Source organism: Dermacentor silvarum, chromosome 2 (genome assembly GCF_013339745.2).
Source record: "Dermacentor silvarum isolate Dsil-2018 chromosome 2, BIME_Dsil_1.4, whole genome shotgun sequence".
Taxonomy (NCBI): Eukaryota; Metazoa; Arthropoda; class Arachnida; order Ixodida; family Ixodidae; genus Dermacentor; species Dermacentor silvarum.
Window position 1 is genome coordinate 211,441,022 of NC_051155.1, and position 23,054 is coordinate 211,464,075.

At 43.2% G+C, this 23,054-nt stretch overlaps 2 protein-coding genes across 2 annotated transcripts in view; one reads left to right on the top strand and one right to left on the bottom strand.

The window, feature by feature from the left end:
- The window catches only part of LOC119442556 (serine/threonine-protein kinase ATR), a 94,652-nt gene extending 74,809 nt beyond the window's left edge, over positions 1-19,843 (bottom strand). The window contains exons 1-12 of the mRNA XM_037707470.2: positions 19,428-19,843; positions 18,869-19,006; positions 18,160-18,330; positions 15,158-15,327; positions 13,728-13,851; positions 11,336-11,463; positions 9,817-9,916; positions 7,308-7,466; positions 5,229-5,314; positions 5,060-5,132; positions 4,802-4,890; positions 192-373 (exon numbers count right to left, since the gene is read on the bottom strand). Coding sequence (XP_037563398.1) covers positions 192-373; positions 4,802-4,890; positions 5,060-5,132; positions 5,229-5,314; positions 7,308-7,466; positions 9,817-9,916; positions 11,336-11,463; positions 13,728-13,851; positions 15,158-15,159 — 943 coding nt within the window. The 5' untranslated portion in view covers positions 15,160-15,327; positions 18,160-18,330; positions 18,869-19,006; positions 19,428-19,843. The remainder of the gene's footprint in view (positions 1-191; positions 374-4,801; positions 4,891-5,059; positions 5,133-5,228; positions 5,315-7,307; positions 7,467-9,816; positions 9,917-11,335; positions 11,464-13,727; positions 13,852-15,157; positions 15,328-18,159; positions 18,331-18,868; positions 19,007-19,427) is intronic.
- A 444-nt stretch (positions 19,844-20,287) lies between these two features.
- On the top strand, positions 20,288-21,370 carry LOC119442557 (COMM domain-containing protein 1). Its single transcript, XM_037707473.2, has 2 exons — positions 20,288-20,546; positions 20,787-21,370. The coding sequence occupies exons 1-2, from the start codon at positions 20,385-20,387 to the stop codon at positions 21,123-21,125; spliced, it is 501 nt and encodes a 166-aa protein (XP_037563401.1). The 5' UTR covers positions 20,288-20,384; the 3' UTR covers positions 21,126-21,370.
- The last annotated feature ends 1,684 nt before the right edge of the window (positions 21,371-23,054 follow it).

A 23,054-nucleotide genomic window follows, 5' to 3' on the forward strand; every position in this document is an offset into this window, starting at 1 on the left:
GCTGCTATGGCATACCATGCAGTTTTTTTTGTTTTTTTTTCAGCACACTTTACTACCCTTACTACAAGACCAACATGAGCATGTTTATGCTAAATTAAAGAGAAACCTAGTTCTGTTCCTGTGATAAGGACACTGCCAAAGCCGAACGTGGAGACACATTGACAAAATGCTAAGCAATATGTTCTCATTACCTTGACACCTCAGGAGGAGCACAAGAATGTGGAACACATCGCACAGCAGCTCATCATCCAAGCGACACTCGAGGCAGTCCTTGAGCAGAGCCAACACCATCCGCTCGCTGCTGACGTTAAGCTGCACACGCATGGTTGCTTTCTCAGCTGCTGTAGCTGTAGCTTCATTTTGCGAGTTGGAGCTGCGGGGAAGAGAAAGAAATACCCCATTTTCTGGACTAGTCCACAGACCATACATATATGAAGGTTGAAATTTTGTGTGGTGTGGACTTTCGATGTATGCAGACTATGCATGAATAGATTTTTTTTTAGATTGTAGCCACACTTGAAAATTATTAGGTTTGATTGCACGTGCAACACCATACCAGACAAAATCACACAGCGAAATTAGCTCCTCAATGAGCTTCACTGCACACAAGCAATTTTTCCAGATGACTGGCAACTCCAGATATGCAAGCAGCTAAAGTGGGTGCTTAGTTTCTGCAGACCATGCAGTGAATGCGGACTATCTAAAGACGAACTTATTTTAAGCCCAAATTTGTCCCTCCAAATTATTCTTTGGCTGAGGACTATATACAGTAGAATCTTGTCAAACGGAACCTCACGGACCCGAAAGATATGTTCCGATAAACAGAAGTTTCGTTTACCGAGAAAGATGTGCAGTGGTGCAGCCCTATATGTTATACACTTTCTTAACACTGTACTCAGAAATGTTGAGTATTAAGTCAATGTAGCAGCTAGCTTAAAAAAAAAAAAAAAAGGAAACTGACAAGGTGCTTAGCACTTATTCAGGAAACAGTATAGTCACCGACTGATAATTCAGACTCAGCAGGGACTGCCTACAAGTACATATGAACGAAAGTCCGAAATAGTGGATTCGCCAAAAGTTATGTCACCTCCAAATGGCAATAAAAGGAATAGAACAAGAAACAAAAACAGTTGCCAAACACGTTGATGCACGTACATATGCTTGCATGCGACCTGGTCAATCTGTACTTCGACCACTGTCGTGATGTCAACACAGATAGACCACAGTATGGCTAAAGCATACACCAAATCTGCATCCTCTGTCAACTTGAGCAGAGGTCGGCCATGCTCCGATAGCCAAATAAAAGTGGGTTCATTTGCAACAGTCATTTTTTGGTCTTCCCTCACTTCATTGCTGCCCTCGTTGGAGCGAACATTAAGGGTGGAAGTGTCACTATTTAACACACAAAGAAAAACACTGAATGCGCAGCATGTGCCAAGCCTCCAGCAAGTATGACTTTCTGCACAGAAAACAGATGTCACAAAAATAATCAAAATGTGGTTCTCCGGGACAAAAAAAACTTTATGGCTTGATTCTGTAGTTGTGTTTAGAGGAAGTTGCAAACATTTTGGTTCCGATTAAAGAAAGTTTTTTTTAATATTTAGAATACAAAATCAATCAATTGAGAGCCTGTAGTTTCATTTAACCAGCAATTCAATTAAAGCCATTTCCGTCTACCAAGATTCTACTGTAGTTTAGAAAATGTCGTACATAGAGGTGAACCAAGTTCTGCTGCAAACAGGCAGAACAGCAACGTCCTATTTTCCTTGATAAGACTGAAAAGTTAAATTTAAGGAACGTGACTTGTACACAACATCATCTAAACTCCCCTTGCATTCAAACTGTTTAACGGAATGTTTTAATCTTCGGATCTACTAATCCATGCACACTCATGTGATAACTCAACGTGATTGCAATTGAATGCCATGAAAGAAGCAAAGCCTGAGCCCTATCTGTATTACTGCAAAGACCTGCAAGGCTGAAAGTGATCAATAAGCCAATCGAAACATAACCTCAGAGGCTTTACAAAGTGGTAGCAGCATTTTGAATCAGGATAAAATTTCCTTATGGCTGAAAACATATTTAATGAAAGAATATCACTAGTAGTGGAGAAGTGTTAAATATTCTTACTGAGAGCAAATTAGGCAGGTTTCCCAAGGACACACGAAATAGAGCAACAAGTGTAGTCAGTATAGTACAGCATTCATGTTACAAGATACAAAGCGAGAAGGATCCAGAACACAATGGAACAACAAGGCACCAATTACAAAAATATATTTGAACAGCAATCAAATATATCAAATATATATATACAGTAGCACATTACTCAAAACCAATGAGATTTGGCTGGTGTACCATTCCATGACGGTGCACACAAAGAACAAATATTTGACAAGGCTGGTGCCAGCAAAATAAATAAAAATTTTGAGGACGCCTAAGCTTCGCCTTTAAAAGTGGAACGCGATAGCCTTCAAAGGTCACTGGCTGTTTATGAGGCTTCCTGGCAACTGCAGCTTTTTTTGTCCAACTTCGCCTCCGCGCGCGGCTGCCGAGGAGGCGAGCACCATCTGGATGGTGTTTTTGCAAGGAAGAAACAGCAGCGCGCCGCTGTATGAATTGTAGAAATGCTGGAAAAGGGGTTTGTGTTTAAGTCTCAGTGTAAGAGAATTATGTTTTCTCGTATATTCAAATTACAATCCGACGCTAAAGGTTGTGGTTGGTTGTAGGTCTGTAGGTTATGGTTAAGTCGTACTTTACGATTTTTCTGATGGATTTTACTTTGAGAAATTCAATTTTGTTCACAAACGCCTTGCGCCACGCGGAGGACTTGCGCGGTCGGGGTGGTTCGGGATGATTATTTCCGCCAACGAAGCCGGCGGCCACGCCCCTGCCAACACCGGATTTCCTGCGACACGGGGCCCTTAACGCTATCGCATCAATAGTAGTGCGTTGTCAGTCTCAGTAGACTTTTCTACATCAGTGAATGCAATGCACCCTACTCTATACCCATACAAATGGCCGCACTGCAATGAATATGCCTCCCTATATCATTCAGTCTGGACATGCCAAAATACTCCTACCCAACAACCCCTTCCTTATCCTACCCTAGACCAGTAGGAAGCAGCGCTGTCCAGAATAAGCTTGCAAGACCAGCAATGGCTGAGGGAGCAGGGGTGACAGGCAGTTACTGCTGCTGGACTTCTGGACTAAGTCTACTCGCCGGTGGGTGAAGAAGCAAGACCAGCTTCCTCCACCCGATCCCTCAGCCTTTATACTACTCTATTAATTTTATACTACCAGAACATTGCAAAACCTTTCTTGACAAACAGGGATCATATTCTCGATTGATAACTTCGAAGAGATCACTTCCTGTGCGCATTGATTAGCAAAGCCATTCGCAAGATGTCCATCGCTGCAATGAGGTGTCACAGTGGGAACATTGTCAAACAAGGCGATAGCATCTCTGAGAGTGATTGATCAAGAACCTGTAGTGGCAGCGGCCATAGCCTTCATTCTTTATTTTGCTTGCTATCGAATCCTTTCTTAACGAACCGACAGACTTTCATAAAAGAAAGTTTAAAAATGAAATTGTGAGGTTTAACATCCTGAAAGTGACCGATGGGTTAAAACGTATTAGGGATGCCACACTAGAGGGCTCTAGATTAATTTTGACCACCTGGGGTTCCTTAAAGCACACCTAAATCGTAGCTTTATTGCATTTTGCCCCCATTGAAATGTGGCACCACAATTGGGACTCAAACCCATAACCTCGTGCTACGCAGCAGAACACCCTAGCCACTACGCCATTGCGGCGCACAGAAGAGCAATCAGCCAGTCTAGTCTGACCTTGTGCAAGTTTCATGAAACTTTAAAGTGAAGGCATGCAGTAGGGTAAGCTAAAGAACTCAAAACATTTAGTCCCATGTATTTGTAAAGTTGCCAAAAACATGAAATAGAATGAGTTCATTTCACTTCACATTGAGAGCATGAGCTGAGGATGTCTACGGCTCTTTGAGAACCAAGAAGGACACCCCTGTAGCTTGTGCAGCTGATAGCATGCTAGTGGGCGTTGGCATGGCTCAACACCATGGACTACACGGCCAACCAACTGAACTTCGTGCCACATCACATCAGCGAGCACTTTCGTAGATGTGTAGAGCTACCAAACTGTTGTGTCACAAAGTGATGGAACTTGTCTCCCAAATAGCCACAGACGCCCTCACCTCACGCTGCCACTGCAGTCCTGACACCAGCAACGGTAAATTGCAGGACACCATGCATGTGTCATAACATACACCAAGGCACGTTACACTCTATAAACATACTACAGTTGTGCAGCTTCTTCAGGTGCTGCAATGTGAGCAAATCATTATTCACTGGAGGATCTCACATGCTCCTGAGACAGTGACATTCAGCAGACAGGTACAACAGGTGCTGGACATTTCCACTTACCACTCAATGAACACATTACCACTGCTTGAAACAATTTTGGTCAAATGCAGACACACTCGAAAGGAACATGTGTAAGCCAGCATTTATCTCAAAAGCAGATGGAAACGATGACAGAATGATTAAATTGGGTCTCTTGTGCAGGTTTGTTTACTGCGCATCACATCATGGGTGGCTCAAGCTAGCTGGTCAACATTACTTACTTTGTACAAAAAATTGAAACACCCTCCTCAGCAAACCCACATCATTTCAGTTGGTGAATAGTAGGACTAAGAGCTTAAATTCTTGCTGCTCATAGTTGACTTGTACGAATATAGTCCTAGATGTAAAAACAAGCACAAAAATGTCTCACAGAGCAGAAGGTTGCAACAACTGAAGCACAGTTGTTTGCAGAGCTTCTAAGCAGACGGCCACCCTCTTCAGGCTCTCGAGGCCAGTATCCTGGAGAAAAAGAAAGAATAAGGAGAGAATGTTACATGAATATTGACTCAGTGCATGACAGTACGTACTTCAATTTAGACGAAAGAAGAAACAGGTTCAGCCCAAAGTGGCTAATTTATGTAAAATCTTATCGAAAATCCTTGAGAACCTTGAAAAATGTTGGACATACCCGTATATACAGGAGCCTGTCCAACTTGATTCCAACAAAGCTGTCCCGTAGTGTCTTGGCAATGAGAGAATGCCTGAGAAAAAGTATAAGAAAACATGGTTTACACACTAAATGTTACATTTTTGGACTGGCGGTGATGACTAAGACCATGTAGGAAACAAGCACATACCGTACATTTTCTTCGCCACCTTCCGATTTGGCAAGAGCTTTGCTGACTTCCATAGCCAGGACACCAACATAGGTTTTACTTGAAACCTACATCAAATAGTGCATTTCAGAGGTAAATTATACAATAATGTAAACTATAGGTGAATTTCTCTGGTCAATTTGGAGCAAGTTTTTTTGCTGCGAAGAACTTGTTTTCCATTTAACTGATTGAGACTACACTTGCATTTTCCACTGGTGAATTCAGATCAACTTGCTATGCTGCAACTTGTTCTGCTGCCGCTGGAACGGAGAATTGTGCCCTCACTGGCAGATTTCGATTTGCAAAATGCAAGCATGATCCGAGCCCGATCTCAAAGGTTCAGGTATAGCTCCTCCAGAACGACCAGTGGAATCTGCCATATGACAGCTGAGCAAGACAAGAAAGAAACCTGCCAACAATGCACCCGTAACATGATTTCAGAACCAAGAATATAACACAGAAAGCTACAGCATTGCAGTAAGATAGCAACAGGTGCAAGAATTTGCAAAGAATATGACCATAATGTGATCAATTTAACTGCTTAACATTTAAATAGATGAAGCCCTGTTCCTACTTCATGCGCAAGGACAGTAGAATTTCTTTTTCCATGCCTTATTGGTACAGTTAAAAGCCATGTGAATCATCAAACATTAAAAGCTTCTGCCATTCTCAAAATTTTCATTAACTGGTTGATTGACTGATGGTGTTTAATGTCCCAAAGCAAAACGTGGGCTAAGAGAGATGTTGTAATAAGAGGCTCCAAACTGATTTTGACCGCCAGGGTTCCTTAACGTGTACACAAAGCTTGATACAGGAAAGTTCTTGCATTCTGCTCCTGTTATAACAAAGCCACCACAGCTGGGAACCAAAGTCTAACATCATGCTTACATGTAAGATGTCCTAACTGCTGTACCATAACACGAGTACTTTTCATAGCCTAGCTTTCTCTTTTGAAGAGGTAAAATGCGCACTCGATGATGTATAAGGACAATCCTTTCCTTAAAGCAAACCTTTCTTTACCTCTTCCCCATGGTTTGGCATTCGCCGTCGTTTCCTCGCCGGATATATTTGTAGATATATATAGACAACTTGGGCCATGTGGTATGTGTTAGCTGCTGTCTTGCCCAGTCAACAACTTAAACCACTGCTTACATGCCCGAATAGACAACTTGCTTCTGGCCACTGTCTGGCCTAGTAAACAACTTGGGCACAGAATATGTACAACTGGGTATGTGCCACTGAGTACCGTAAAAACCTGCCATGTAACAAAACAATTTTTTTCCAATTATCAGCATCCCAAATTTCTGCCTCATGCTGATCCAAACCAAAATTTCTGCCAAAAATCAGACTCAAAGTTTGGTTACATCATTGCAGGATTGCTACCATCATCCACAACTGCTGAAGCCGGCATCGCCAGCCCCGCCACGCATGGGCAACCATCCCGAAGGACCTTGTGTGCGTGCATTTAAGTGCGGAATTTCAAATGGCTTGGTGGCACAAAGATGACGATATCTGGGAAGAGTTTTCAGACAAGGAACTGTCCGAAGAAAGCGCAACCAAGGACGATGATGATTGAAGTGCGAAGTTCAATGTAAACAAATGTTTTCACTGAGTTTGCCTCACTCGTCTTACTATTACGTGGATGAAACTTTTTCCCTCTTTTCGCTATCTCCAAATCTCATCTCGTATTATATGCGAGTCCGTATAATATGCGGGTTTTTACGGTATGTGCCCATGCTTGGCAATTGTAACACAAGGGGTATGAAACCTTAAATGTACTTAAATATGTGTCTTTAGACACATATGTAAAATGTATTTAGATATGCATTTAGATCGCCTTCGTCCTCGAGATGCAGGCAGCTAGCACCTACAGGTGACAAGGCTGGACTTGCAACATCCGCTACAGCTGCTACCTCGCTAACTCAAACAAGCTTTGAGTCATTTGGACTCCCACATTGTTTTGGACCTGTAAGGTCCCCCCCACCACCCCTCGAATAAGGCCTGTTCATCAGCAGTGCACAACAGCGCAATATTGAGGAAGAACTTGCAACAAGCACATACGATGTTGGTGTCTGCAGCCTCCAGCAAAGGAGTCAGATTTTCTCGCAACTTTTGCAACACGTAGTCCAGGGGCAGACAGCCAGAGTCTGCTGAAAATTTGCTAAACAATTGCGTTGAGGCACCCAGTAGATTCGGATGTTTCTGCAAGTTCAGCATGACCTGGTGAAAAAAAAAAAAAATACTGTATATTGCAGAATGTCTACAAGAATAATATTTTAGCACATACACATCTTCCACAAACAACCTGCTCCATGTATCAGGTGCACTCAGCTCCATCCATTTCAAAGTGTTTGTGCCCACAAATGAATATGAAACTGGTCTAAAACATGAAAAATGTTGAGCTAACAAGTAAAATTTCACTAGAGTAGGCAGCAACTTGTTTCTGGGTGACAGCGCTAACAGAATTGGAACAGTAGTGGAACATTTCAGCATGGTATGCCCTGTTACAGGTAAATAGGTTTCCGCTCTTACGAGACTGCCATATTTAGTTGTGTAAGACACATTATATAATTTTTCTTCGATAAGTGCCTCAAAAGAAAAAATAAACTCCACTTCACTTCATATTTTGGACTATGGTACCAGCTGACACCTGGTACAGCACCATGACCTAAACACAGAATACAGAAACACTGGCAACATACTAGGAAGACTGATTAAGTATTTTTCATCACTTTCACTAACTCAGGCTGCTTTAGTGCATTTGATGCAGATGCTCCTAAGGTGTAAAGTTCTCTTTCCGACGTCCTTGAGTCAGACAGGCTCTAGAACCCATCTGACACAAGTATCCAAATGCAGATGATAATGCAATATTGGACAATTTATTTTAAACAGTCACTAGCATACAATGTGTCCATATTGTTAAAATAAGCTCTATAAGAGCACTAATTAGAACCAGATTAAATTGCTTTTACAGAAAGAATTATTCCTGTTAACAGCAAGGTTACATGAAAAAACAATATAGTTGCCTGTTTTACTACGCATGTAAATGTCACTCACATGCCATTTAGAAACTACTTTTGCATTGAAAGCTTCTGTAACTTACTTTATATTTATGTACTATTGTGAGATCAACGTCTAAATTATATACATATCTAGTTCGTAAGTATGTGTATTTGTATGCAATATATTTGTAAATGTGAGTTCATCTGCTAGATGTGTGTGTGTAAAAAAATAATAAATTCTAGAGTTTTAATTGCCGAAACCACAAAATGATTCTGTGGCATGCCGCAGTGAGAGACTCCGGATTAATTTTGACCACCTGGGGTCCTTTAACATGCACACAATGCACGGTACATGCACGGTACTTGGGGCCTCATCGAAATGCAGCTGCCACAGCCGGGATTTGACCCGCGCCCTCGGGCTTAGCAGCACACACGCCAAATGTGTGTGTGTAGGTGTGCTTGTATAGGCAATAACACAGCTGTGCAGATATATATGCTTGCACTTACAATGTAAATAGTGTCAAAGGAACATCGAATGCTTAATCTTTTTGTGCATTTGAATTCTGCACTGCCTCTGCTGCTAGAGTTACTGTATATGCTCCCTACGGGAGCAGAGTTGCACATAGGTCCGCCATCTTGCCCGCCGAAGGCATCCGTGTTAAGCAGAAAAGCCACTCCTCTTGAATGCAGCTGCTGAGTGTGCTTGCTCCTTCATTCCGCAAAGGCCTCGTGGCGCAGCAGACAGCAGCGCACAGTGGCTCGCGACGACAGTGGCGCTGCAGGCGGCAGAGCAGGCCATAGAAAAAAGTTGGCTTTCCCTCAAAAAGATGCTTTTTGCGCATGTGAGCAGATTTGGCGAATAGGGGCACGAGCGGCGCGTCCAATCAGGTGCGCAACTCTGCTCCCCAAGGGGAGCATATACGATAACTCTATCTGCTGCTTGGTATTAGCCCCCCCCCCCGGCCACGACAAGCTGTATTATGACAGCATTCTTTCCAAAGAGGCTTCCAAAATTGCACAAATTTGTAAATTTTGTAAAGAAACACTCTATTGAATTAAACTGACATTTCGGAGCTCGAGAATAGGATGTGTGAACCACACTTGAGGGCCGACCTCACACAAGTAAATACAGTAACATTTACTGGATAACGAAATCAGCATTGCTATTCGAGAAACAGTGTGTTTGTAGCATGCTCTGTCAGGAGGCATTTGATCGTCTTGCTGTACACAGGTGTCCAGTGCCTTGAAGGTGCATCTGTCATGGTTCATTTTTCTTATTTATTTGTTTGTTTGTTTGCTTGTTTGTTTTACTTATTACAGCACTTACTGTACTCTGCACCATCACACCTAAACGTCTATGTACATAGACATGAACGCTTCCAGCACTGGCGCCATACGCTACAAATTGAAATGAATTACTCAAGCGGTCTTCGTACCGCAATACCTCTTACTGCAGAGAAGCCAGTCTTGATTGTCATTTCTTTCTTTTTTTCGAACTCAACGCACATATGCATGCAGACACAGTCAGCATTTCAAGCACACAGCAAGTATCAAACATTGTTGCAGACCTTAGACAATCCCAGGAGAATCTCTTCTGTAGCACCTGGAGACAATTGGATGTTTGCCACGGTCTTCAAGAAGTCTACCAAGTGATTCATTCCAGGAGATCTATTACATAAAAACAAGTAAGTAAGGCGAAGGGAAAGAGATAAAATGGTCCTCAGGACAAATCACTCGAAGGAGGTGTTCAAAGAGCAGAAGGAGCATTATAGCAGTAACATAGACACAGTGGCGCTAACACTACAATTTTTATGTTGTTATAATAACAGTGGTGCAAGCAAGGGAAATAAAAATTTATTAACAACCCAGGCACCTGTATGCTTGATTCCATACTTCATCAGAAATGTTCTTGCTAGCCAAAAGCAACAGAAGTCCAAAACTAGAGGGCAGCTCTAAAGAGCGAGAGCTTTGAATTCTAGTGTCAATGCAGTGTTAAAAATATTGACTGGCCTTCAGCTATTCCCACAATTCTGAACTCATTTACTGCAACAGCAGCTTCGACAGCAGTTACTACTTCGACTACCCCCAACTCTATGCAAAACTGCAATCCTCTCCAAACTGTACGCAACAACAAAGTGACGGCAGCATGACAATGACAATGGCACGGCGATGATAATGACAATGGCGACGGCACAATGATGAACAACAGGCAAAGGTGACATGGCAATGATGGCACAATGACACACTGCTTTGGCGTTAAAAAAAAAAAAAAAAAAAAAAACAGAGCAAACCCCGTTTTGAGTTTTTAAATGCTGTTGAAGTAAAATGTTGTATGTGGCATCTGACCATCCTATATTAATTACATGATACATCGATCAAAGAAAAATGCCACAGGTTGCAGCATAAAGGAACAAGAGGGCAGATCGAACAAACCCTGTTCTGAGCTTTTAACCCCTGTTTTGAGCTTTTACGTGCTGTCACAGTAAAAAGAGTCAATGCAGGGTGCATTAACCGGTGTCAAAGTAATCCCTTTAGCTTCAACAGCTGTGAAAAAAACTTTGAAGGCCAACTGCAACGAAATGTTGTTTAGGCTATATTTGTTATAAATTTTATGAGTAGTATAAAATTACCACTGAAGCAATCTTGGCAAAGCCACAGGGCTGGTAATTGTATAGTTTTTTGTTAGCACCTTCAAACGGCCCCTAAGCAGATGACGTGTGCACCTGAGGGTTGTCGCTATGATGCAAGTCCCAGCTCGTCACCTCTGAGATTTCTCAGTGTGCTGCAGGCAGCCATCTGCCGCCTCATCTTGGAGGTCATGCCGAAGAGCGGCGCATTCTAAGTCATGCATCACTTATCAAAAACGACACTGCCGCTTGTATTTCAAACATCAGATTTTGCACGGCGGCTCCTCTATTTCTACACTATCTTACACTAGGCCTTTTATGTGGTTCAAAATTTCGTTGCAGTTGGCCTTTAATATTAGCCACAGCAGCTATAACATAAACAGCACATTAAATTCCATTCAAATAAAAGTGAGTAAAGTAAAAAAAAACAAAAAATATGCACTCACTCCACTATACTTACGTTAAGGCTATGCTATCTGTTGACACACAATGAATAAGCCATGTAACGTTCAGGAGGACTTCTGTTTCAGTGTTCTCTGTCACAGGGTAATACTGCTTCAGAAAAGCATTCAGTGCTTCAAGACTCGCCTGCACAGACAAAAAAAAAAAAGGAATGCAAATGATGCGCAGGGGTTTTCCCAAAGTGTATAAGTTACAACACAAGTAAATTTTAACCCAATAGAAGCACCCTGTTTACCTCCACATCAAGCTATAAGAGGGTGCGTGCCTGTGAAAAAAACAATCCCTCCCGGTAAAAAGTCCATAGCTGAGTCCATCAACAAGTGTCATTTTCATCCCTGTATTTGTATTTAATTCAGTCATTTTGCACGAACAAACACAGTTAGTAAGCACTCATGTAAGTGCCAGATTTTAGCCATAAAGGTGCTTATTAAACTATTCCATGCTTTAGACGAGCTGGGTTCGTCCACACGTTTGCGGTAAAATGGCCAAGGACGAGCTCAGCTCCGTCAACAGTACTTTGAATTTTCTAGCAATGCATTGGACCAGTGATACTACTGTGGACTTCTGATTCGGAGCAATTTTTGGAGCATCAGAAATTTCATTTTGGAGCACTTTGGAGCAGGCAATTTGGCATTTGGGAGCAGCTGATTTTATTGCAATAGCAATTATATGGACACTTCAAGCGGATTTCTGCCATCGGTGTCACCGTCGTCGTCGTCAGGTTCCGTATAAAGTCCAAGAGCGATAAAATCGTTGCTGCGCGCCGTATGCTGTATGTGCCAGTGAAAGTGCGCGTCCCACGGAGAGTGAACACACGGCAGAGAGCAAACGCGACCGTCGCGCGAAAGGCCGTGGGGGGATGGGAGGGAGGGGGGGGGGGCAACGTTGTGCTGCAACGGCACAAGGGGAACTGGCGACTCAGTCTCACACGCGAAAGGAGGAAAGCGGGAAGGCAGCACGGAAGGGAGGGGGGGCGGCTTCTACTCAGCCCGCAACTGCATACTTGTACTTTGCCTGGCTGCGGCGGTCACCCGCACCGTATCTTGAAAGCGATCTGCAGACGGCTCATAGCTTTGTATGCGCTGTGTGTTCGCCGCTAAGTTTCCGTTGAAGCGATAGACCACACGAACATTCGCTTGCTTCTGCTGCTGCGCTTGCTCACGCCAGCGTTTTCACAGTGGTTGTCGGCGGTCGTCGTGTAGGATCTATTCATGTTTGCATCTGCGCGCTGACACCATGCTTGTTAATTCAGTTAGTAAGCGAATGTGTCCAAGTTTATACAGCCGATAAAACTACTATCCTTACTCCGTATTGCTCTCTACTAATTTGCTATCGCAATTGATGCTTCGCCTTTCGGGTGAAACTGCGAGTTTTTTCACATCCTGAAGTGTTTCAAAAAAGCGAGTTGCAATTTGCATTCAAAGACCTGAATAATTTGTACGTTCTTACGAGAAGCTTGGTAAACATTTTCATCCATTGCAGATCGCGTGGAGAAAAAAATGCTCTTCTGTGCATGCGACATACTCACACAAATTGATATTGTTTCATATATTGCTAGTTTTCCGAAATGTCATTCGGTATATCCAGAAACAGAAATGATGGACACATTGGCGGCATGCAGTTAGTATTATAATTGCATTTCATGCTGCGCTTCAAACAAGCTACTACATAGCTGCGTTTCCGGAATAGATAATGTCCGCCGATGAATCGCCAATTGACCTTGAAGCCCCGAGCCTCAGCAGAAGCCGTACTTTGCCGTCGAGCCGCCTTACAAGGCAGACGCCGCGTCGGCGCCATGTGTGGCGCTGTGGCTTAATCGGGACGCACGCGCTAGTGCTGTTTTGTCTCCTGTTTGCAACTAAGGTTGCAACTAAGGCTCGTCCTATCATCACGTTGCACGTTTTAATTCTCCGGTAATGCAATTGTCAGCGATAGACACCGTCAAATTCGAGACTGTTGGGCGCAGTTAGCCGAAATTTTCGTCGATTGTATCAGGATGGCGCAGTAAATCCCATTTAGCGTACGTTGGCGCAGGAGTGGAATCACTGCGGACAAGCCTAGTTTCGTCTCAGCGCTTAGTCATGCTTTTCGTAGATGACAGCACACAATCCATGTGACAGCGCAAGCAGAAGCAGATTTATTCTTTTTAAAGAAGCAAAACAAGTTGGCAACTGGGGTCCTTAAAAATAATTTGGCCAATTTTGGTTACAATTCAGGGTAATAGTGTTGCACGAAAGGAGGTAATACACTTTATTACTTAATCATCAACACCATACTATATTGTGCTGACACAATGTTAATATGCACTAACTAATGCTCTGCATTAATAATATGCACACAAAAAGGCTGTTTTGTCTGCACTCCATACAGGTGACAAAACAGACACGCACCTCCACAAGCTCAGTGTTGTCTGCACTCAGCAGCCCACAAAGGGAGCGAACAAGTCTGTCCCGTCCGAGTCTGCGACCACTTCCAAATGCAACCATGTCATCAGCTAAGAACACCAGAAGCTTCCTGTAAAGATGTCACGAGGGCATGTTCTGTGAGCTCCAGCCATACTTGGATCAAATGCTCTCCAAGCATTACTGACGTGTTCAAAGCAATAAATACTTTCTTTAAAAAAACACATGGTACTTCCTGTATTACTGAAGTGCATAACATTCTGTCAGGCTGCAATAAAACACAAGCAGCATGACTCAAGGGGGACGTTATTTACAATACAGTCATCTCGATTGCAAGACACTGCAAGTTGGGCACACATAATAGTCAGAAAGGAACGGGCGCATAAGCATATATAAAGAATACAAGAAAATGCATAAACAAAAGGTGTATGGCTACAGTAAGTATACGTTACACAAAGAGTGATGACAAATGGACATGAAAAAATACAAGTTACTAACATGTCTATGTGGATGTGTAACTAGGTAAGTTGGTGAACAAAACATCATTGCATAACATGCTCTCAACTTGGATATGCCACATGTTACATCCAGACCACATAACGAAACACAAGTGATCTTGTGGGCACTTTACTCAATATGTCCACATTTTGTTGTGCATCTCTTGTTATTCTTTGCATTTCCCCCGTAGTCCTACTCTATGCCATTCTCATCCCCTCCTCTTAGAGGCAGGCGAGCGTTGTGCCTTTTCCAGAAGCCAGTCACCAGCCTGCCTCTGACTCTTTTATTATTTCGATGGCAATTACACGGGCACTCGAGGCGTGCTCGCATCATTACCGTTTCCATTGCCGCCATCTCTATGCTGTCCCAGATGCGACAGTGCATGTGTGACTCTTGCATCAAGTGTTGAAGCTAACATGACCTGCTGCGAGTGCAAAGACTACAGCGAGGGAAGTCAAAAAGGCTCATGCCTTGACGCGTCCTGTTTTCCCACACGTCCAGTGTTAACGGTCACGTGGTCTGCCGAGTTTTTGAGGCATGGCACAGTGAAATCGTAAAGGGACTGTCAGCCCAGAACATCCACTTTGGGATAAGGCATGATGAGGAGCACCTCCTGCATCCAGCAATCCTCATCATGCCAGCATTGTGATTGTGAGTGCTCGTGGTCATCGAGTGAACTTTGTTCATGTGTCATTGGACATGTGACACAATGCATGTTTAGCTAATAAGGAAATATTTATTCTAATTTATACTGTCCGTAAAGTTTCGAGCCTTACTTTATGTAACTTCGCTTTTGCATGTCAAAGCTTTGCCCTTAGAGTGAAGCTGTCTTTCTTTTTTTTTTTTCGAATGATGATCTTATCAATGTGTTAATGCATCTGGATGAGAAACACCAAGCATTATCATGCAGCAGCACTCACATCAGTGAAAGCAACAAAGCACAGCCACCATCAGGCAGGGAGATATGGATGCTGCCCTGATTCAGCTCTTGACCTCTTCACATTCTGATGGCCAGCGAATGAAAGGGTGACACCAAAGTGACATGTGGCCATTTCAGTGCCACTATTCAGCACACAGAATTGGTAGACATCTGTATTAAGGAAGAAAGAATAAAGGAGCAAGGAAAGAAAAAATGAAGGAAGGAAGAGGCAGATATGAAAGTGTAGATAAACATTAAAATCAAGCAATAATTACCGCAAGCAGGTACACTCAACTTCCATTGTTCTGTTGGCCATGTATAAGTGGCAACACAAGAGAGGTCATCATTAAGGATTGCAAGCAAATTTTGTGGATATAAAATGTCTTTATTGCACAATTTAAAAAATTAAAGTCTGGGCTTTTAGGTGCCAAAACCACAATTTAATTACGAGGCACACCGTAGTGAGGGACTCTGGATTAATTTTGACCACCTGGGGTTCTTTAACGTGCACCCAATGCACGGTACATGGGCATTATTGGATTTCAGCCCCATCAAAATGTGGCCGCCACAGCCGGGATTCAATCCCGCGCCTTAGTAGTGCAACTCCTTAGCCACTACGGTGGGTTATTGTACAACTGTCGATAAAGCAAGAATCAAGAGCAGTTTTGCTAACTCAATCAAGTAAGCAATACTACACACATTACCCTGTAAAATTGGATTTAACAAAACTCAAAGCAGGAAAGTTCATCAAGCAACACGTTTAAAAGGCTTTCTGTGTTTCACACACATATACTCCATTAAGTGCAGGTTGTCTCATTAATAAGCGATGGAATTTTCCATTCATTCCAAAGCTGCACAGTGCATTATGGTGTATGCAATAACGGAGGGCTCCAAATTTATTTTGACTACTTTATATTCTTTAGCATATACCTAATACAGGCACTTTTTTTTTTTTTTTGACTATACAGAATTTTAAGAAATTGCCTGTGGCGGATAGCGTGATTGTAGTCCTTGAGCTGGATTACTTGAAGCGGCGGACACTATTTGCATGAGAAACTGAAATGCATAATCGACTAATCAATACCATTTCATGATGCATGTCGGCATTAATTCAATTAGCATTGAAGCAATGTAACGACACACCATAGTACCATCCTGAAACGCATCTTGTATCATGTGTGTATACCGCCTGGTTCATTGCCCGCTCTTCTCTTGAAATGCTGTGCCAACTGGCGGCACTGCCACAAAGTCTGTGTGTGGCGCGTGTGTGAATATATATATATATATATATATATATATATATATATTGCACATACCCAGTGACCCACACTGATGTCACATAGGTTCATTCAAGTTCGGCACATACCCAGTCGCACATTGTTGCCAGAGCATCATCATTCCCAATGCCATATAACCAATGACCCAAGATGCTGCAACGATTGGTTTCAAACCCTGTTTCCACAGCACATCAGCCCGATGAACTACCCATGTTGGCAGGAAAATGGTTAGAGACATATATTGAAAGATAGTCAGCCTTCGAGAAAGTATGTGTAGTACTCTTAAAATACTAATTGCATTGAAATTCACTAATTAACTTTTTAATTTGTCGCTTTGAGGTACATATTGAAAGTTACGAATTGAAGCCAGCGAGATTGCAAGGCATATCCACTTGGAAGGAATTCTAAAGATGGCATGGGTTTCTAGATACATGGCATCAAACTTGCAGTAAATGTGCACTGTTGTTCCACTTACTTTTTTTAACAAACCGCCATCTTATGCATTGACGCACAAAAGTAATCGGAACGCCCAAGTGCTTCGTCGCACACTTTGGCAATGAATATCTCAAAACTGGCATCATCCTGAAAATGTGTTCCAAGTAATCGATTATGCATTTCGATTTCGCATGCAAGTAATGTTCATGTCGGATTAATCCAGCTCAGTGACTAGAATTATGCTAGCTGCCCCTGGCGATTTTCAAAATTTCTGTATAGTTAAAAAAAGAAAACCACCCAGGATAAAGTACCGTAAAAATTTTTTGTCTCTTGCCATCATTGCAATGGGACCATCACAGCCAGGGATTTAACTCTTTTCGTATCGCGCCCATTGCGCATGGTTAGCCCTCTATCGATGGTTTGAAACGCCGCTTTCGGGACTTTCTGTGCCGCTCACGGACATTTTGCGCTATCGGATGTGAAGGAGAAGAACTATATTTTCGTTTTCTAAGCAGTTCGCTTTTTTTCCCGCCAAGCGGTGACTTTTAAACGCGCTCTGAAGTTTTGCGATCCTCAAAAGAGAATGAAAAAATGGCCGACTCCAGAAATGGCACACGCGCACGCGCTTAGGGAGATCGCAGATATCGTGATTCCGCTGCCTCTGCTGCTGATCTTATCGATACATCAAATAGCAGCGAGTCAGACGATGCTGACTTTTCATTGGACTTTGAGTCTGAAAGCGACGACGACACAACCCAGCCCAGAACATCGGCGGCCGCAGCCCGGCACGCCCAACTGTAGTGCTTGCAGTTAAATTTTTGTAGCAAAATACCTGTTCAATGAAAAATTTTGATTTTTTCAGAGATAGTGCCTAATAGACGGCAATACATTTTTTATATCTCATAATTTTTGTAACATTTCTTTCTTAGTAGACACAAGCGTGTCGTTATAAACTTTGTTCAATTTTATCACACCATCGTGATTTTAACAATTTATATATTTTTTTAATGACATACATGTCGTTAATAAAACTTTTATGCGTGAAAAGTGCATTCATTTTGCTTTCTGTTTATGTATTACATTAAATATTGAGGGCAGTAGTTCCTTCAGAAAAAAAAAACATCTGCCATAACATACAAAAAACACCTATTTTCCCCATGGTAGGGAAAGAGTTAACACATATCTTCATGCTCCACAGCAGGACACTGTAACCAGTGAGCCACCGCAGCATAAAAGAAAGTTGTTCTGTTCAGCAAACGTGGTGTGAAGTAGTAAATTCAAGGGGGCTCACCAACAAATACTTCAAGCAGATTGTCCAGGAACTGGAGCAACAGCCTCATGTTGTGACGCTTGTACAAAGTCAAGAGTGATTCAATGACTCTGCAGCAATGTCCAGAGAGCACACCAAGACCAGGTATGCTTAGCAGCATGAGCAGCCTTCCAATAAGACTTTCGCTGAAGCCTAAGTAACAGGATAAAGTAGATGAGCATGCAGGTAATGGAATGCTTTGCTTTATGCGCTCAGCATAGTACTGTGAAAGGTAGCATATATTTTCATGTTGGGGGCAGCCGGAACAGCTTTGAGTGTGGGGCATGCCCCAACTGGTTCAGAACCTTGCCCCCCCCCCGGTTCCGGAGCCCCTAACGACATCTACAATGCAGCATAATATGTAGTGAGTGCTGGTGGATGCGCAAGTGTGAGTGAGTGGTTAGTAAGTGCAAGTGTGCATGGGCGTGACTGTATAAGAGTACTAGCAAGTGTAGGTGGACATAAATGCAATTTAGAACTGGAAAGCATGGTTGGCTTTGCACGGATATTAAGCATTAGTGCTGCTGGTATGAGTGCTGGTGGGCACTCACATGCTCGCACGAGTGTATGCACTCTTTTTATGAGATGCAGGCAAATGGCATAATTAAATTCAATGTGCGGCCACAAATGTATAACAAGCTTAAGCATATCTTGAAACTCGACCAAGCTCACTAAGACAATAACCACTTACGCAAGGCGCTCTGTTCAGTGGAACCTGCCTCACTGCTTTCCTGTGGCAGGAACAATACTGGTAACGCTTGGGCGCAGTGTTGGACGCATTCGAGCAAGCGCTCCAACACTGGACGCGTCTGCTCAGCATCTGCGAACGCTGCAAGAAATACACAGTTGCGGCACATTTTGATTGGTTTATTAATGGAATGGCTGTAACGTGCCAAAATGACACTGGGGCTATCTGGGAGACTCCAGAGGAGGATGTCGAACTAATTTTGAACACCGCGGTTCTTTAAAGTGCATCTAAAGCTCGGCGCACCGATGTTTTTGTATTCCGACCACTTCGGAATGCGGACGCTGCGGCCGGGAAACGAGCTCACGACCATGTGCTCAAGAAACCACCGAGTAGCCGCTGAACGTCAAGAAACAATTAGGCAATCAACGAAAAAGTAAATCGGTTGTAGGTCTCGGTTAGTCCATCTGGCAGTACGCCCAGAAGTGAAACAACGTCTTGAATAAGCGAGTCTAAAGCCGCAGTATTACGTAACGCAATGCATCGGCAACAAGTTTCACATCACCTTTCTCGGTGTCGTTCAACAAAGAAGTAAGAATATTGTCCAAGATCTCTCTGTAGCGAGACGTTTGTTCATCTTGGGGTTCAGTCACTTGGCTGGAGCCTTCTTGTATCTCTCTTATTGCTGAAAGCGCTGTCAGGGAGTCTGGATGCTTAAATTCCATTTGTGCAGCCGACCTTCTGCCAGAAAGTCTCACAAGGATAGGTTAGCTGAGAAATTTTCACTCTATACTGAACCGTACCAAGCAAAACTTCTGCACATGCTTTGGCAGCCACTGGCAAACACGCTGTAAAACATTTCACATGATTGGTTCGCACAAGATTTCACATTTGCCGGTTCGCGTAGTTTATCACGCTCATCACATTTCATTCGGCGCCACTTTCACAAAGCGGAAATGACGCATTTCTGATACGACGAATACCGAAAAGGGTTAGCCGTAGTGCCGTACTTGCGAAAAATATGCCGACAGCTTTTACGCGTAACCTGGCGTAACCGCGGGCTCAATCAATTTGTTTCCTTTAAAAACTGCCAATTAAACTCTTGTACTACATTTGTAATTTACAGGATTAAAAATCTTTATTCTTTTACTATTTGCAGAAGTGGGCTCCTCCCTGCAAGACACATTGCTGCGGAAAAGCCAGCTTTAAAGGCAGATACATTTCAGTGCTCTTATTTACCATCTATTTACCTTTAGTTTAGGCTAGAGTGTACTAGTTTAGGCCACTGACCTCCACTAAAATTGCTCCCTCTAGTAGCCACTGTACCTCTAGTGGAGATTTGTGGTTTACGCAGATACAGGCGTTATGTGATGACGGTAAATAGCGAAACCGAAATTTGTCGTCAGCTGATAGTAGCATCATAGTAGCCGTAGTCAGCAGTCAATCCTAACATTGGGCCATCGACGTTTGTTGGGCGAGCAGCGTTGTTTATGGTCGAGGGCGGAATTTCAGCTATCTAATTATGAGTAAAGAAGCATTTTTCGGCCTGCTAAGTGGCTTAGCCCAGCGGTTGTATTACAGTAATCCTGATGTAACGGACGAATTATTGAAAAATGAACTGTATCCTTCACTTTCGGATGAACATTTTTCCAAATTGGTCTCCAAGGCTACAACAGTGCTGAGGGTAATGTTTTAGGTCGTTCTCTGAATGGTTATTGCGTAGAATTGTGCTGTGATATCAATTGTAAATGCGAGAGTGTTATGTAATGATATAATTCGACATGTATACTTTTGTTATGCCTCGACAGCGTCACTGGCGGAACACTTTACGGCTGGCGAATCAAAAACAGTCCGAATTCTATCTTTGTCGTGAAATGGTCTTCAACCGTAAGGTTTTCAAAGCATGATTTAACGACCGTTTCAGACGCTTGCTGCGTCAAACATGGACTGGACACAGCTGGAGGCGTTCCTGACATCGCAGACCAAGCGGCAGGAAGGCGGCCTGACTCAGGAGCAAGCGGAGTGCACGTCTCGATTCTGGAGAAACCACCGTGCGCGCGTGCGGGCCAGTGTTGTGGCTCAGAGTCGCTGGAATCCGGGCCTAGACTCGTGTTCGTGGAGGGTGGACCTCGAAGGCCCCACGGCACAAGTGGCTTTGGGAGAAGTGCAGTTCCAGATGGGCAAGCTGGAACTCGAGTCCTTGCTCAAGAGTATCGCTGCTGTTCAAGTTGCTTTGGACAAACACTGCCCTAGAGCGAAGTGAATGATAGACTGAGTGAGGTACAAATGACTGCGGGCGTTGCAGCTGTCATGTTTTATCGCAGTATCGTTACGTGGTTCTCGAGCAGTTTGCAAACATGCAGTTTGCAAACCAGGTAATACGTATGTACAAGAAGAAACAGATTGAAGGGAAACTTGGGACCACATACTCATCTTTGTTTTGTGCACGCTGTCTAGTCCCAGCCTGTAATGTGTACAATAAAACATTAGTATTTTTGAAAGGGCTAACATGTACGACGAATGCTCAGACTTCGTTTACATATCTCGTCATGTGTGGTCCTGTTGCTGACTTGCCGCACAGAGGGATGCAGAGTATTAGCCATTGCCTCGTTTCACAAAGTGCGCCTTATTAAACCCAAGTGTGTCACCTTAATGGTCAGCAAAAGCATTCATCTTGTAATTGAAATGAGTGATTCACTGCGTGTTTGTGCTGGCTCCTAATTTCATGAACTTCTATTTTGCTGGGGTACAAGAACAGCTTCTAGAAATTAGAGTTAAGCCACTATCGTAGCTGATGTTGCTATTGTTATGCAATCTGTGGAAGCTTAAACTTGCCTAACTTAGCATAGATGCCTCCTAACGGTGCCTCGTTGCATCACTTGCAAGAAAACAAGGATAGGCCGTAGCATGGTCTTACAGGGCTTCATAATTGATGGTGTTGCTGAGGGCTTCTATTTTATATCCAAATATTGCGGCAGAATGCATCTCATGATGAATGTTGATGGTAATGTCGCAACGAAAGACATATTGCAACTTCCACCACAGAGACGCATCATGTTTGCAGCCGGGCTTCTCTCTTGCGCTTCTTACTGGACACGCTGGGTCATTCGGCGGTGGCGCTGAAAAGTTTCCGCGTGGAGCTTGTGTGAATATGGATACAGACAAGTTTGTCTGAATATCCATGACGCAGGTTCGATTCCGCCCAAGCACCAAAGAAATCTTACATTATGTTTTGCTATTGAACAGCAGCACATACTACGAGGCACGCCCAAGTGGGTGTTAAAGAGGTTCTTTGAAGTGCTGCACATACCCATTAGGAGTGAGAATCAACGGCGAATATCTCGGCAACCTTCGATTTGCAGATGACATTGTCCTACTCAGTAACAATGGGGATGATTTCCAGCAAATGATTGAGGACCTTAACCGAGAAAGTGGAAGAGTGGGGTTGAAGATTAATATGCAGAAGACAAAGATAACAGTCAATAGCCTGGCAAGGGAACATGAATTCAGGATCGCCAGTCAGCCTCAAGAGTCTGTAAAGGAGTACATTTATCTAGGTCAATTGCTCACAGGGGACCCCTATCATGAGAAAGAGATTTATAGAAGAATAAAATTGGGCTGGAGTGCATACGGCAGTCATTACACAATCCTGACTGGGAGATTACTACTGTCGTTGAAAAAAAAAAAAGTGTGCAATCATTGCATTCTACCGGTGCTAACATAGGGGGCAGAAACTTGGAAGTTAACAAAGAAGCTCGAGAACAATTTAAGGACCGCACAGAGCGATGGAACGAAAAATGTTAGGCCTAACGTTAAGAGACAGGAAGAGAGCGGTGTGGATCATAGAACAAACAGGGATAGCCGATATTCTAGTTGACATTAAGCAGAAAAAGTGGGGCTGGGCAGGCCATGTAATGCATAGGATGGTAACCAGTGGACCATTAGAGTTACAGAATGGATACCAAGAGAAGGGAAGCGCAGTCGAGGACGGCAGAAAAATAGGTGGAGTGATGAAGTTGGGAAGTTTGCAAGGTGGAATCAGCGCAAGACAGGGGTAAGTGGAGATCGCAGGGAGAGGCCTTCATCCTGCAGGGACGTAAAGGCTGATGATGATGACATACCTATATTGGTATAACTTGGTGATAAAGAGGGTCATTGAATACTGGCACATACCCAGTGACCTAACTTGGCG

What these genes read in the sequence shown, in the direction of transcription:
- LOC119442557 (XM_037707473.2), top strand. Translation starts at nt 20,385, where the DNA reads ATGAGTAAAGAAGCATTTTTCGGCCTGCTAAGTGGCTTAGCCCAGCGG. An exon ending in AGGCTACAACAGTGCTGAGG is followed by an intron (nt 20,547 to 20,786) that starts GTAATGTTTTAG and finishes CGACCGTTTCAG; the next exon opens with ACGCTTGCTGCGTCAAACAT.